Here is a 15,679-nt window from a genome sequence, read left to right as displayed (position 1 = left end):
AAGTTAGGCACATTCAGGGGGAAATCTAGAGGGAGTACAGGGTCCCACTTGGGGATAGTGGGCAGTGAGGCTGAAATGGTAAGTGACTCTGTCATAGTAGTGTGTCTTGAGTGCCAGCCAAAGGAGCTAAAAAGTCCCTATATTCTTCAGAGACTATGGATAATATTATAGTTTTTGTGCAAAGGGGTAATAGGGTAAAGAGTCTATTTTAGAAAACGTGACCTAGCAATCGATCTGGTGCTTTAGGGGAGAAGCAGTTAGGATTCCATTCTAATGGTTCAGAAGCAAATTGATAAAGTCCTGAACTAGGGCCATGGCAGCAAAAATGAAAGTGAGCTCTGGGGGTGAGGAGGAAGTTTTGGAAAAAAATATCAACTGAATTTAGCATGTGAGGGTGAAGGAGGGGAAAACTCAAAGATAAGCTAGAAAAGAATGGCATGGTTGAAAGCAAGAAGGAAGTTAGAAAAAGTGGCTTTGCCAGAAAAAATAATGAATTAAAAGTTTAGAGAGATTCAGAAATCTGAAATACCCAATAAAATGTCCAACATTGCTGTGTGAGGATGAAATCTGAGCTTTAGAGGGAGGCCAGATTTAGATTTAGAGTTTTGGAGATCATCAGATAAAGAGCATCTAGAATGTTTTGTAAACTGTCAAATGCTGTCGAAATTTAGTGTGGTTAAACAAGTAACTTGACAAATATTTATTGCTTGTGTACACTAGCATTGCTTTTGGCGCTACTAGAGCAGCAAACAGGTCAAAGTCCCTCCTTCCTTCGTAGGGTATGTGGTCCAGACCAGTGTCTCTCAAAATGAAGTCATAGGACCGCCCACCCACCCACCACGTCAGAATCTCCTGAAGCCCTTGTTACAAAATACAGATTCCTTGATCCTCCATTGTGATCTGAATCTTTCCAGGAATCTATATTCTCAACGAGCTTTCTTGTGATGCTCATGCACACTAAAGACTAAGAATAACTGGCGACACCTGGGTGGCTCAGTGGTTGAGCGTCTCCCATCAGCTCAGGGCGTGACCCCAGAGTCCCAGGTTCGAGTCCCGCATTGGGCTCCCTACAGGGAGCCTGCTTTTCCCTCTGCCTCTGTCTCTGCCTCTCTCTCTCTCTCTATGTCTCTCATGAATAAATAACTAAAATCTTGAAAAAAAAGATTGAGGATAATTGGTTCTGATTATTACCTGCCTGAACTAAAGCCAAGAGAGTGAAGATCCCTGAAGACAGGCAAAAAAGAAATGAGCCATTTGCTTAGAAGAAAGGAAGGGAATTTTTGAAGAAGGCAGGATTTCTGCTTTAGCTGCTATTATGAATAAACAATTTAGAATTATTTTCAAACCTCAATGATTGCTAAATCAGCAAACTAAGGGAAACTGCTTAATGGCTACAGATTAAAAATCCTGGTCAGTTTAAATTCTGTGATATAGGACTATGCGTTTAGGAAACGCCCCCGAAATGTCCCCACATCCTCCCTCAATAGCCAATTTTTGTGTTTACCAACCTTTAGGAGCAGTGTAATTCTGTTAAAAAGTTACAGTGCATTATGGAATTGGGATTCCTAGATCTTTTTTCATCCATGGCCTTCATTTGGCAAATCAGACATCATACTCGTTGCCAGGTATCAGAGGATTAGGGTTTAAGTTCTTACTGTAATACTTCTCTTATTTAATCACCTTTAAAATGACAATTCTCTACTCAATCATTTCTGTTTGGTGCTACAGAAGTACATAAGTAAATCACACAGTAACTAAAATATTTGAGAATAGTTTGGATTGCAAGAAACTTTGTGAGGCTTATAACAACTTCTACATACCATTTTTAATTAATGAGTTGAAGTGGGTGAAAGGAAAAATCATATACTTTTACAGTGGATTTAAGTTTAGAGGAACTTTTTAGAAGATTTATTTTATTTATTTTAGAAAAAGATGGGGGTGGGAGGAAGAGAGAGAATCTTCAAGCATACTCCTTACTGAGTGTGGAGCCCAGTATAGGACTTGACCCCATGATCCTGAGATCATAACCTGAGCTGAAACCAAGAATTTGATGTTCAGCCAACTGAGCCACCCAGGCACCCCAATTTAAAGGAGTTTTTTAAAAAAACTTTTTAATCACAAAATACTTGCCTGCCGAGGTCTAATTTGACTCCATTGATTCTCTGATCATTATGGCCCATATTTTCTTAGCATATACCCTGATACTCCTCAAAATTTAGAGCTGGAAAAAATTTTGAGGAGTATCAGGGTATATGATATTGAGATTCATTTGTTGCAAGAAGAAATAAAGAGGAAAAAAAAGCCATGATTGTAGAATGATACCTGATGAAGTTTGCATTGACAACTTCTACAATGGCCCAAAGTTCTGATTTTCAAACTGCATAGGGTACAATGACTGGATCTAATGGAAAATTTGGATTTGGCTTCATCCAAAGGCATGTTATGTTACTCATGATAGACAGTATGTGGGTACTGGGAATATTACTAACGTTCAGTACTATTATATTCTCTCAGCAGACATAGATGATCTCAACATCAATATTTTGAGTGACACCATTTTTATCCTTTCTACCATATTAAAAATAATATATATTGTGTGATTATTGAGAATGAGACACTCTTCCAAGTACTTTACAGAAAAACAGTACATTTTAGGAGTTTCCTAGAAAACAATGCACTTTTCAATTGCTGCACAATATTTTTAGATATGCTTTTTGTGTCAAAATTATAACGGTGATGATAGCAATCTATCGTCATTACCCTTAGAAATTATTAGATTTGGGAGTAGGTAAACAACTGGATTTTCAACTCAACAATGTAATTTTGCTGTTGCTTGTTACAGGATGGCTTGTCGATACAACTGGCAGCTACACTGCAGCATTTCTTCTCTGTGGATTTTCAATGATATTTAGTTCTGTGTTGCTTGGCTTTGCTAGACTTGTAAAGAAGATGAAAAAAACCCAGCTGCGGTTCCTTGCCAAAGAATCTGATCCGAAGCTGCAGCTCTGGACCAATGGATCGGTGGCTTATTCTGTAGCAAGAGAGTTAGATCACAAAGATGAGCAGTCTGTGGCTCTAGCTCTGTCGGTTACAACCCCACATGACCAATGGCCTTGAGCCTGGGAATCTTCAGGGCTGAGAGAGGTGGGACCACTAGATTGTACATGTCTCTGAAGCATTTAACTTTGGCAGAAGCATTGCCTTCCAAGGAAATTATTATTACTGTTTTATTAACATGTTTATAGGGGAAAATAGCAAATCACAAAGCAAGTTGGAGTGGTTCAGAGTTTCCTCATTTAGCATTTGTACTCACAATTGAACTCCTATCTTTCAAGCAATGAGCATCACTCCATGGGGAATGTTAGGATGTAGCTGCTATAATTAGCTGTATTAGGGGTAATTTCAAAATATGACAAAGGCAGACTTGGGAAGCTTTGTCGCAAACTCTCTGTGCCTCCATCTTACTCCCTCAGAATGTAAACAGAAACAATGACATGGAGGTTTGCTTACTTTATGCTTTACTTTATGGAGAAAAGGGTCTGTATTAATCACTGCCTTTTGAAGAATCTAAAGCATTCTTCAACAACCCTGTCTAAAGCCCTAGTGAGAGACCCCATTATGAGGAAGGTTTGGCATCTTCACCTTCCACCTCCACCACAAGCTTTCTTCCTATGACTGAGCCCTGACTTCTGACCAGGCACTCACCTCTGTTACTATCACATATAATACTGAATTTAACAGAACACACCACAAAATCACAAGGTTATTTCTAAATCCTACCTGAAATGTGAACACCAACGCTTTCCCCTTTTTTTCTTTAGAAACAAAGCTTTTATTTGAATTGCGCACACATTCCTGCTAGGAACTGAAAAATGTGGGCAGTATTCCAACTGGGCAGGAATTGAATTCTTGGATCAGCAGGTCTCTGATGAGAGTTTTCTTTTCAGATCAGACATTTAGGTTCATCATTACCCAAAACAGACCTTGGGAGGTTAGCCTGAAAAATATTGTTCTAGAGATAGTCTAAAGGTGAGATTCCTTTTCCCTGTGCTAATGCTTGCTTGTTCCAATGTCCACAGCCCTTTATCTCCTTATCGAGAATCATTAGAAACTTGATGGGCCTCTTCAGTTGAATGAGAAGACTTCAGGGGTTAAGCTCAGCATCACAGTACTCCTTAATTAGAGCTTTGGTCAGGGGAGAGGGAAGAGAAGTTTGAGAAGGCAGTGGCCTTGTAAAGTGATACTTTACAGTTCATAGAACTCTTTCACATACCTTCACTCATTGGATTGGAATAGTTAACTCATTCTTAGGTACTCTGTTTTCCCATAGTTTGGGATAATCTCTGACTTTTCAGAGGGAGGATGTGGGAAAGAAGGGAAAGGCCAGATCCTTCAGTCGTCAGCCATTTTATATCCACAGAGGATAGTGCTGAATCCCCAAATCATAATATACCTGTAAATGAGGAGCAAGTTGCACAATTGGAAGGGGATTTTAATTGTTGAAAAATTTAAAATCTGAACCCCAAAGAAATCATTTGTCCCTGAAGAGGCTTCACAAATTCCCTGCCAGCACTGAGGAAGATCCTAGGTGGGCTAAGCATGTTCAACAAGAGTTTTTGCCTATCACTGGATTATTTCATAAAATTACATATTAATATATTGCTTTCAGAATGAAATGCTGACTTGATTGAATGGGAAAAAAGCTGTAATATTTCATAGTTGTTTTCCAAAGATAAATTTGAATGTTGCCTGTTATCTTTTACTTAGACTTTCCTTTTGAACCCATTTACTTTGTCATTTTCAATTTAAAAACAATATTTGGGAAATATCTGTAAAAAGTCAGTTACAATGAACTTACGTGTGTTTGGAACAGCACTTTACACTAAATGTCATTTCTTGAATCTTCAAGCCTAAGGATTTTTTAAAATATAGTTATAAATATTCTTATATATATATTTTTCCTAGTGATCACAGTAAAATTTTGTTTATCCAGCTCTGCAATATAATTTCTCTAAAAGTATTATAAGTATTCATGAAAAATGAGTATAGAAACCAGAGCTTTAAAAAATTTGTATAAGATATTTCAGATATTTTTACTTTATACATGCATAAATTTATATCTTATTTTCCCTTTTGGAGCAGCATTTTTAGAAAACCAGCAAGGGAAATGTAGATCTTAGAGTCTACTGTTGTCAACTCCACAAGATTTTACTGTTAAGGTTCCATGTGCCTATACTGTTTATTTCAAAAGGGAGGGATTTGTGGAAATGATGTTCTGTGGGATCAAGAATAAAATTATGGTGCAATGATTCTACATCTAAATATTACTTTTTATCACTGTAAACTCTACTTTGAAATTGACTAGAAAAGCAAAGAAACTAACTTCTATAGATACATTGTACCATTGGGCCTTTTTTCCAGATTGTGATTCTACTAATAAATCAGATATTTATGCTAATATTTTCTTATTTCAAAAGCATAATAAAATGAGTTTATATTTGTGTTTGGAAAAAAAATCTTTTCCCTGTACAAGGGATTTATATTGAATGGTGACTGGGCTTGTCTGGATTGCTAAAATGTAGCTGGCATATAAAGATGTGTAAATAATCAAATAATTTTCCAAAAGCCAAACCCCGTTTATTGAGTACTTCCAATGTATTAGCTACTGTACTAAGTACTTCCTATGCATTATCTTATTTAATCCCCATAATTACCTATATTATTGTCATTTGATAGATGTGCAAACTGGGACACCAGGTGGCCACTGCATTTCTCTGGTTTCAGTGAAATCCTGTCAAGCTAGGAAGCAATCTGATGCTGGAACCTGCCTTCTTCCCTTTGCGTCTACTTGGGTTTTCTTCTTACGTGGATTCAAAAAGCCATTTGAAAACAGGCCCTCTTTTAGGAAGTAAAATACTTTGGATTATGCTTCACTCTTACAATTCATATAGATGGGAAGATTCTAGAATGGAAACTTCCAAGAGTTTTCCCAAGAGTCTTGTTCTATCAAGACCACTACTTCCAGGCTAAGTGGTTTAATTTGCTGTCTATTGATCCAGGCTTCTCTTTGGGAGTATTTATGTTTGTGTATCAGGGAGAAGGTTGGAAAACATACTTTGTCCCAAAAGAGAGTTCTATCTTCTGCGTTACCAGAATCGCAGGTAGGAGTTGAATTCTTTCTTAAGTGCCTGCGCAGTTCATTGCCCAGTGATAACGAAGATGGTAATGTCTATCTGGCACTCACCTTCCTGGTCTCTGAAATTGTTTATTGAACTGAAATAGTGTGAACTCAAGGTAGATACTGGAGTTTCTCTTCTCATACTTCAAAATTCAAGTCTTTATTTTTTTCTACTCTGACAAAGAACAGATTAAAAAAATGTTTTAAATGATTTTATTAATTCGAGAGAGAGAGCATGATTGGGAGAGAGGGGCAAAGAGAAAGAGGGAAGCAGACTCACCACTGAGCAGGGACCCCAATTGGGGATCGATCCCAGGACCCCAAGATTATGACCAGAACTGAAGGCAGATGCTTAACTGACTGAACCACCCAGGCACCCCAAACGATAGATTTTTATACCTGTTGCCAGAGCAGCTACCAGTGAGAGATGACTGGGATTTCTTTCCATAACACAGAGAAATATTTGTGAACTATTTCACAAATAGAATAGAGAAATACTAAATCACAATAAAGAGACTGACATTTAAAACATTTTATTATGGAAATTTTCAAACGTACAAAAGTAAAACAGTAAAATGAACTTGACATAACGATCCCATAGCATCTACAATTACTTACTCTTTACTCTTCTCTTTGATGAAACTATTTGAAATATATAAACATGCTGACAGGACATGAGTTCCTTCAGCTGTCAAGGAATAACTGAACCTGGCAAGAATAATTTATTCATGCAACCAGAGGGTATGGGTGGTTGGTATCACCTATTAATGGATCATATAGTTACAAAGCTGATTGATTCCCCCCTTTTTTTTCCCTGTGGACTTTGGGTGAATGAATTCTAGGTTAAAATGTCACTTTCTAGACAGCCCATCTTTAATCACTGCCCCATCTAAATTACATATCCCCACCATCACCACCTACATTACACTCTCAGAACACTGTTCTTTTCCTTTAAAGAATATATTCTTTAAAATGTTATCTCCTCCACAAAACCACAAGCTTTCTGAGGATGGGGATCATACTGACTATTCACCAGGCAGTCCAGTGTCTAAAATATAGTAGGCACTTTATAATACTTGGTGGGTAAATGAATTTAAAAAAAGGAAAAAAAGAATGAATAAAGCAACTGCTAATGAGAATTATAACACAGCAGTATGGGGTCTGTTTGAAGGGTTGGGTTTTCTTGAAGTTGCTCTTGCACTCAGAATGGATATGATATGTTAGATGTTTCTAATTCCATGGGTCTAAATAAGACACCTGGTGTGAAGTATATCACATGATAGTAGGAGCTCCAGAGCACCAAGTATCATGGGACAGGTTTGGGACAGCAAATAAAGGTGGCAAAGAGAAAAGTTGGTAAAAGTAAATGACTAAAGCTTTTGATTGAGGCCTGAAAGTGAAAGTGATGTGACTGTGTTCAACCTCAACAGGCTTAACTAGAAAGTTTTGTTGGGCTCAGATTGAGCGGAAGCTCCAGGGGTAGGGCACTGCTTACACAAGGAGCCCCAGAACATTAGGGTAAGGTGGAGCATTGTGTCTCATGCATGACAAGAAGGGATTTCAGGTACAGGCACCTCACAAGCTGCTTTTCCTTTACAGGGAAGACTACCTGTGTTTGGCCAGGGGAAGACTAGAGTCTTCTGCACAGTCCTATGGCTGTCCTCTAATTCATAGCGCATTACTGAAAATTAGCATGCTGGCAAACATTTTCAAGAGTTGGTGAGAGGCTTTAATCACCTAACAACTATTTATCACGCACCTCATCAGGATCTGATATCATTTTTTTATGGCAGGGAATCCAAAATACAGAGAGCACACCCTCCATGATTTCAAGTTAATTGCCTAATTGGTAAATCGAAACCATTGCCTTGAGAACAGCAACACCATGAAGTTGTTAAATGCTGACCTGAAGCTAAGAGCACTGCATATTATGGAGGTTAGGAGAGGAAGAATTCATTAAGGGCTGAAGAAATCTGAAGGTCATTCCAAGGAACTAAGATATAGGGCTGAATGGGTTGGAATCAGCCTCTACTCTTTTTAGGGGAAGAAGCTGGGAGTAGGGAAAAGGGGTGTGGGCAGCCACTTTATGTGTGTGACTCCCGAGGTTCCCACATACACTCAACACCAAGGGAGCCCTGAATACTAGTTAACACTAATAAATGTTCTGATGAGCGGATCTATAAGGGTGTCTGGGACTTTGGGGATTGCTGAGATTTGGGGTCTCTAAATTGAAAACGGTAATTTTCAGGGAATGGGGTTATACTCGTTATTCACTTCTCAACTCTAAAAAGGAGCCATTTAGGAGTGCCTGGCTGGCTCAGTTGGAAGAGCGTGCAGCTCTTGATCTTGGGGTTGTGTGTAAGCCCCACGATGGGTGTAAAGGTTAATAAATAAAACTTAAAAAAAATTAAATAAAAAGGAATAATTTGTAAGTTTTCTCTCTTAAAGGGTCCAGAGCTTCAGGAAGTTTTTTGTTTTCGTTTTAAATTGACATGTTATGCAGCACTGCCATCTGCTGGAATTAGTGAGATCACCTCCCAAAATTTGGTGACTCCTCCAATTACAGTTCAATTGGACAAGGCCAGCATTAGAAAAAACATGGAAGTTTGTTATTGTTTCCTCCTCCTCCTCCTTCTTTTTTATAAAGATTTTATTTGTTTATTCATGAGAGACACACTGAGAGAGGCAGAGACACGGGCAGAGGGAGAAGCAGGCGCCCTGCAGGGAGCCCGATGTGGGACTCCATCCCAGGACTCTGTGGATCACAACCACTGAACCACCCAGGAGCCCTCTTTATTGTTTCCTTCTTTTCTGGCCCCCAGTTCCTGCTCATTATCCATCCCATGTTTATCCTCTTCCTCTTGCAGTAAAAATATAGGAATAAAGATGCTGTGTTCTATTTTTCAGCATTTTGATTGCCTATGTCAGTTTTCTATGTGGAGTATTAAAGTTAATATGAAGGTTTTGATTGACTTAACTAAAGATAACAGTTGGTAAAATTTAACATAAAATTTTTTTGAGGGCTCAGTGGTTTAGCGCCTGCCCTCAGCCTAGGGCATGATCCTGGAGAGACAGGATCAAGTCCCACATTGGGATCCCTGCACGGGGCCTGCTTCTCCCTCTGCCTGTGTCTCTGCCTCTCTCCCTCTCTCTCTCTCCCTCTTTCTCTCTGTGTCTCTCATGAATAAATAAATAAAATCTTTAAAAAAAATTTTTTTTTGAGCCTTCTGCCTTCCTTAGGAATCCAGATTGCCATCCCAGATCCCCTTCCCGGTTCCCTACTAATATGTTAACTGATTTGATATGTGAGACACAGACTCTTAACACATATCAGAAGTCAGATTTTGAGAATTGTTGAAACCAAGTGACATAAAGGAGTGTATTCTGTGTCAATTTGGAAACATAAAATAAAACATCATGTTTATTGTACACAAATCATGAGAATCAGGGACTGGATTTCCTTTAAAATGTATAATTCTTATGAAATAAAAGCGGATACTATTTGTGTATAACAGTAATTGCCTTCAAAGGAAAGTGGATGGTGTTAAAAAGGAAAGATCCTTTTGTTGAACTTGATGACTTGGCTATGCGTAAGTGGATCTGTGGCTGATTGTTAGGATGATTTAGAACTGAATTGCTCTTTAAGGAAAATGGAGGAATTGGTTCTAACTTCAGAGGGAGAGTAATAGAGGAAGGAAAGACATAAGGCCCAGAATCATGGGAAAAGGCAGGAGCATCAGGAAATGGTTGAGGGTGTTTCCTTCTTTCCTTCTCTGTCTGCCTCAATCCCTCTCTTTTTTTTTTTTTTTTTTAATTTTTATTTGTTTATGATAGTCACAGAGAGAGAGAGGCAGAGACACAAGCAGAGGGAGAAGCAGGCTCCATGCACCGGGAGCCCGACGTGGGATTCGATCCCGGGTCTCCAGGATCGCGCCCTGGGCCAAAGGCAGGCGCCAAACCGCTGCGCCACCCAGGGATCCCCTCAATCCCTCTCTCACTTTTCTTTCCTTCTTCCTTTCTCCGCCCCTTCTTTTCTCTCTCTCCTTTTCTTTCAAAAAAAAAAGGGGGGGGTGTTTATCTCATATTAAGTTTTAAGTTGTAGATTCTTCCCTCTTGAAACCTCAATAAAGGGGGCAGCCCGGGTGGCTCAGCGGTTTAGCGTGGCCTTCAGCCAGGGCGTGATCCTGGTCCCATGCTGGGCTCCCTGCATGGAGCCTGCTTCTCCCTCTGCCTGTGTCTCTGCCTCTCTCTCTTTGTGTCTCTCATGAATAAATAAAATCTTAAAAAAAAAAAAAAAGAAAGAAACCTCAGTAAAGGGTTTTTATATACAAATGATCTGTAAGTGGTTTTAATTTTTTGTGTTTGTTTTGGTTTTTATGTTTGTTGTTGTTTGCTTGTTTTGATGAGATTGAAGCATAAGGTTGCTGGAGTTAATGTGATATGGAAAAGAGAAAGCATGTGAAGAGAGGTGAAGCTACTCCAACACTAAATTAAAGTCCAGTGGAATTAGAGCTCAGAACCACTTTCCAAAGTCCACACCTTAGAGGCTCAAGGCAAGCCCAGACTGTCTTAAAAGGCAGGTGGTCCTAGCCTACCTCTGGCTGTTATATTGTTACAGCACTTTTCTCCCTTGCCTTCTGCTGGGGCTTTCCACACTGGGAGGAGGCTGTGATTCCCTTTGGTGTGAGAGACATAGCCTTCCTCCCAAGGACAAACGACTGCGTGTCTTGGCTTCTAATTGTTTACTGGTTCTTTAGCTTTCCAAAGTAGGTTTACTTCCTTTTCTGGGGAATTTATTCCAAATCTCTGCTTTCCAATATCCAACTCAAGACAAGCCTCTCCTTTAAATTGAGTTCCTTGGTTTCTTAGGCCATTCTCTCCAGGGGTTTCAGAGCAGCTTTTAATCCCGGGATCAAAGGTAGCTAATGAGGACAACTAGATCTTTTTCATAATGCCTTCCAGGGAGTTTTGGGACTCTATGTAAAACAGTGTTGGGGGACCTATGATTGTAGAATGCCTGAGCTTGTGATCCTCTGTAGCATTCTCCTACAGTCTCTATAAAGTCTCTATAAAGATTGGTCCTATCTCATTCATTATTCCAAATTTTAAGACTATATCAAAAGTGGTTAAGTATCAGACATCTAGGGTTTGGATCCCCTTTCCACCTCTTCTTAGCTATGTGATCCTGGGCTTACTTAATTTCTCCAAATTTCAGTTTATTCATATGCAAAGGAAAGAATAAAAATGCTTATCTATAGGGATTTGGTGAGGACTTTATATGTTTAATACATGTAATGTACTTAGAACAGCACCTGGTACATAGGGTATCCTGTGTAGAAGTTAGCTATGGCTATTCATGTGTCACCAGTACCTACAGATGTGGCTAAACTAGCATTCTCTTTTTCTTAGAGCTTTGCTCCACTCTGCTGGTTAGTCAGAGATATGTAGAGCGGGAACTCCTCTATAGGCTGTCTTCTGAACTTATGCATATTCATCTCTTTCTTTCTTTACCTTCATGCCTTTACTCCAGATGTAGAAACGGAAGCTTAGACAGAAATGGCTTTTTCTTAAGGAAAGGAAAGGCCAGTGTGTTCAGTGTCTTCAGTTTTCAATCCAAGTGACATCAATCCATGCTTGTCCTTCAGAGTTTATCCATGAGGCACCTATGTTTTTTCATGAGATACGGCTTTCCTAAATCTTCCACATCTCACCTTCATTATTTCATTGTTTACTCAGCCTACGTGTCATCATGAAAGGAGATATTGAAAATTCTGGTTTACCACTTACAGAGACCTCTAGGGTCAGAGCAGATATGGGAATATATATATATATGGTGCTACTGTGCATATTTCTAGTAATTAGATGCTGTTTTTTAATTCAATTGTATTGAAATACAACAAGATCCTTAATGAACAAATTTATTTTAGTAAATATGAAACTGCCCAGAGAAGGTGGGAGTTTTGTTTGGGGTAGAATGAGGTATATATGGCTTGATCACAGGAAAAGAGAAAGCTAAAAAGGAGAAGAAAGCACATCATGCAGAGAAACTTGGCTAAGAAGAGAACTGGAGAGACACAAGAGTTTTGGTCTTGCAAGAGAGGTGGGGAAGAGGAGAGGAGGGAGTATCAGAGCAGAAAGTTACAAATAAAAGGTGTGGCCATTAAATATAAAATAGCTCTGCTGTTTTGCGGTGAGGGAGAGAGGAAGAAAGGTCAGATTTGGAGGAGGAGGCTATCGCAACCTGCAGTGGGTGCCCATGGTGTGCTTATAATGCTATGGATCTATTTAACGTAGATTTTATTGATCCCTATGTTAAGAGAGGATTTAATTATTGAATTTATTTTTTATTTTTTAAAAAAGATTTTATTTATTCATGAGAGACACAGAGAGAGACAGAGACAGAGAGAGAGAGGCAGAGACACAGGCAGAGGGAGAAGCAGGCTCCATGCAGGGAGTCCGACGTGGGACTCAATCCTGGGTCTCCAGGATCAGGCCCTGGGCTGAGGGTGGTGCTAAACTGCTGAGCCACCCAGGCTGCCCCTAAATATTGAATTTAAAGAACTATTCCAATTCCTCCCAGTTATGAGTTATGGCTCAATTCGTAGTTACTTTATCAATTAGGTTTATAATTTACAATAATATATTTAAACTTTTATTTCTTCTTCCATCAAGTTGTAATGCAATCTCTTGACTTCCATTTTTGCAAGATGAGGTCTATTTTTGGTTTCTATCCTCCCTTAACCTCTTTCCACTTTTCTTTCCCAACTCAAATATTACAAGGTTGGAAAGATTATGTTCTATTCTTTCACCATATTATGGATCCAAAAAGTCAGAAAAACAATAAGCAGTATTTAATATTATGTGAACATGATTTACCCTACAGCAATTAGAATCATCTAATTGCATTTCTTTTACTATTTGAGTTCATCTGACCTCCAAAAGCAGACACTAACATAGTACTGAATACAAGAAACTTATTAGAGAAACATCTGTGAGAGAAAATGAACAGGAGCAAGGAGAGGCAGGGAGAGCCATCAGACTGTGGTTCAGGTCTGACTCCAAGTACAGGAGAGAGAGGAGGAGAAAAGTCGGGTGGAAGCATCTTAGAGCACAGTACGTTTTTTTTTTTTTTTTTAAGTTTTTATTTTTATATATTTTTTAAGATTTTATTTATTTATTCATGACAGACATACACACACACACAGAGGGAGAAGGCAGAGGGAGAAGTAGGCTCCACGCAGGGAGCCTGATGTGGGACTCGATCCCAGGTCTCCAGGATCATGCCCTGGGCCTATGGCAGGCACTAAACCGCTGAGCCACCCAAGGATCCCTTAAGTTTTTATTTTTAAGTAATCTTTATAACCCAACATGAGTCTCAAATTCATGACCCTGAGATGGAGCCACATGTTCTACTGACTAAGCCGTCAGGTGCCCCAGAGTACAGTATAGTTTTAAATAAAATTTAGCAAGGCTGATGGGGAATCCTTGAGCCTAGATTGCCTGTCAGAGGAGTTGTGCATCTCTCAGGTGAGGGCCTGAGTTAGTATCCCTGCCATGCTGGGAAGGGTGGCCTCAATGCAAATGCAATGATAGATGTCAGCATATAGCAGATAGGACCTTCAGCCAGTATAATCCTTATAGCTGTAGATCTGAGAGGTGCTTCTCATGGCCATCACGCTAGGATTATAGTGTTATTGTTCCTGAACTACTCAAAGGAGACTATTCTGATTGTCAAGGCCAAAAAGATTCTCATTTCTTATAATCCGCCAATAATACAAAAGCATTTTAATGTGTTTTATATTTCTGTCATGTTCTTAACCTCAACAATAAATACATTCCATAAAAGAACCATCCTTGGGCCTTGTGTTGTGGTTGATGTCATTTAGGCACAGTCACATCATGGCCAAACTGTCAAAGTTTAATTGATATGACAAATGTTATTGATTACAGGTAGAAACTGTCAAACAGTGAAGAGTGCTGTTGAACTAGGAGCAAGGAGAAGAAATTATAGTCCAAAAAGATGGTAGATCTTAAGTGATGTTATCAATCTGGGGCTCAACTTTTTTATTGATATATTTGGTTAGAGCAGGGTCCTCCTGATTCTAAAGTTCTGTGGATCTATGAAGTTTTTCTTGAACTGAGGTAATTTGCATCTTGGACTCCTAGGAAAGAATATTGACTGTTTATATTGTCCTTGAAAGTCAAGCAGATAGCATATGATCAACTGCTAAGATCAGCTCTGCACCCAGAGAGGTTAGAAAATGTTTAAAAGCTCCATTACTCTGAAGCCAGTTTTCTTGCCAGCTGATTCATTTGTGGAAAGGGTTTAATCTCAACTTTTGTGAGACTGGCAGTATAGCTTTAGTGAACAAAATAGCTTCCAAGAGCACCTGCCATCCATTGAAAAAGGCTCTTCTATTTTCTTGAAAAGACAGATTACCTAAAGGGCAATTACAACCACTTCCCTGAATATATATACACATATATATATATACACACATATATATACACACATACATGTGTATGTATGTACATGTGTGCATATATATATTTTATTTTATTTTATTTTTTTGGTTTGTCTAATAGGCCAAGAAATAAACTCAGGCCTGATGTCCTGGACTTTGTCAGGCCTAATGATGAGTTTATATAACTACTCTGATTTGGACCCATTTTACAGATTTTGGGTCAATTGTTAAGGTTGGCTTTCAAACTTTGCAGCACAATAGTTTCACCTAGGGAACTTAAAACCATAACACTGGGATCCCTGGGTGGTGCAGCGGTTTAGCGCCTGCCTTTGGCCCAGGGCACGATCCTGGAGACCCGGGATCAAATCCCACGTCGGGCTCCCGGTGCATGGAGCCTGCTTCTCCCTCTGCCTATGTCTCTGCCTCTCTCTCTCTCTGTGTGTGTGAATATCATAAATAAATTTAAAAATTAAAAAAAAAACCATAATGCTGGGTGATTAGGTGGCTCAATAGGGTAAGCATCTGACTTTGGCTTGGGTCATGATCTCATCCGGGAGTTGGGCCCAAGTGGAGTCTGCTTATCCTTCTTCCTCTACCCCTCCCCCTGCTCAGGCTGTCTCTCTCACTCAAATGAATGAATGAATGAATGAATGAATGAATGAATAAATAAATAAACAAATAAATAAATAAATAAAATCTTTTTACAAAGTTGTAATGCCAGTTTAGTCAGCCTCTGAAATGGAATCCAGACACCAGTGTTTTGTTTTTTTACTTCTCAAGTGATTCCAATGTGTAGTCAAACTTGAGGAGCAATGAATGATGTAGACTCTTACCTGAAAAATAGCAACATTATGATTACCTGGGACCTTGCTTAAAGTGCAGAATCTCAGGCCCTCTGTGAAATCCACAGAATCAGGATCTACCTGTTAATGAGATTCCCAAATGATTTGCATGCACATTAAAGTCTGATAAGTGTCATGGTAGGCCATGTTTCCCAAAGACTTGTTGTGTATGAGGCAGCTCTTCTCTGCTGGTT

At 39.1% G+C, this 15,679-nt stretch overlaps 1 protein-coding gene across 11 annotated transcripts in view; it reads left to right on the top strand.

Moving 5' to 3' along the window:
• The window catches only part of SLC16A12 (solute carrier family 16 member 12), a 79,668-nt gene extending 74,152 nt beyond the window's left edge, over nucleotides 1-5,516 (top strand). For 10 of the 11 annotated variants that reach the window (XM_038578161.1, XM_038578156.1, XM_038578159.1 and 7 more), the window contains one exon: nucleotides 2,843-5,516. In XM_038578161.1, coding sequence (XP_038434089.1) covers nucleotides 2,843-3,117 — 275 coding nt within the window. In that variant the 3' untranslated portion in view covers nucleotides 3,118-5,516. The remainder of the gene's footprint in view (nucleotides 1-2,842) is intronic. The other variant, XM_038578165.1, reaches the window with a different exon arrangement.
• Nucleotides 5,517-15,679: the final 10,163 nt, after the last annotated feature.

The sequence above is a fragment of the Canis lupus genome, chromosome 28 (genome assembly GCF_011100685.1).
Source record: "Canis lupus familiaris isolate Mischka breed German Shepherd chromosome 28, alternate assembly UU_Cfam_GSD_1.0, whole genome shotgun sequence".
Lineage (NCBI taxonomy): Eukaryota > Metazoa > Chordata > Mammalia > Carnivora > Canidae > Canis > Canis lupus.
The sequence above is the reverse complement of the archived record's forward strand: the minus strand, read 5'-3'. Positions and strand labels throughout refer to the sequence as shown.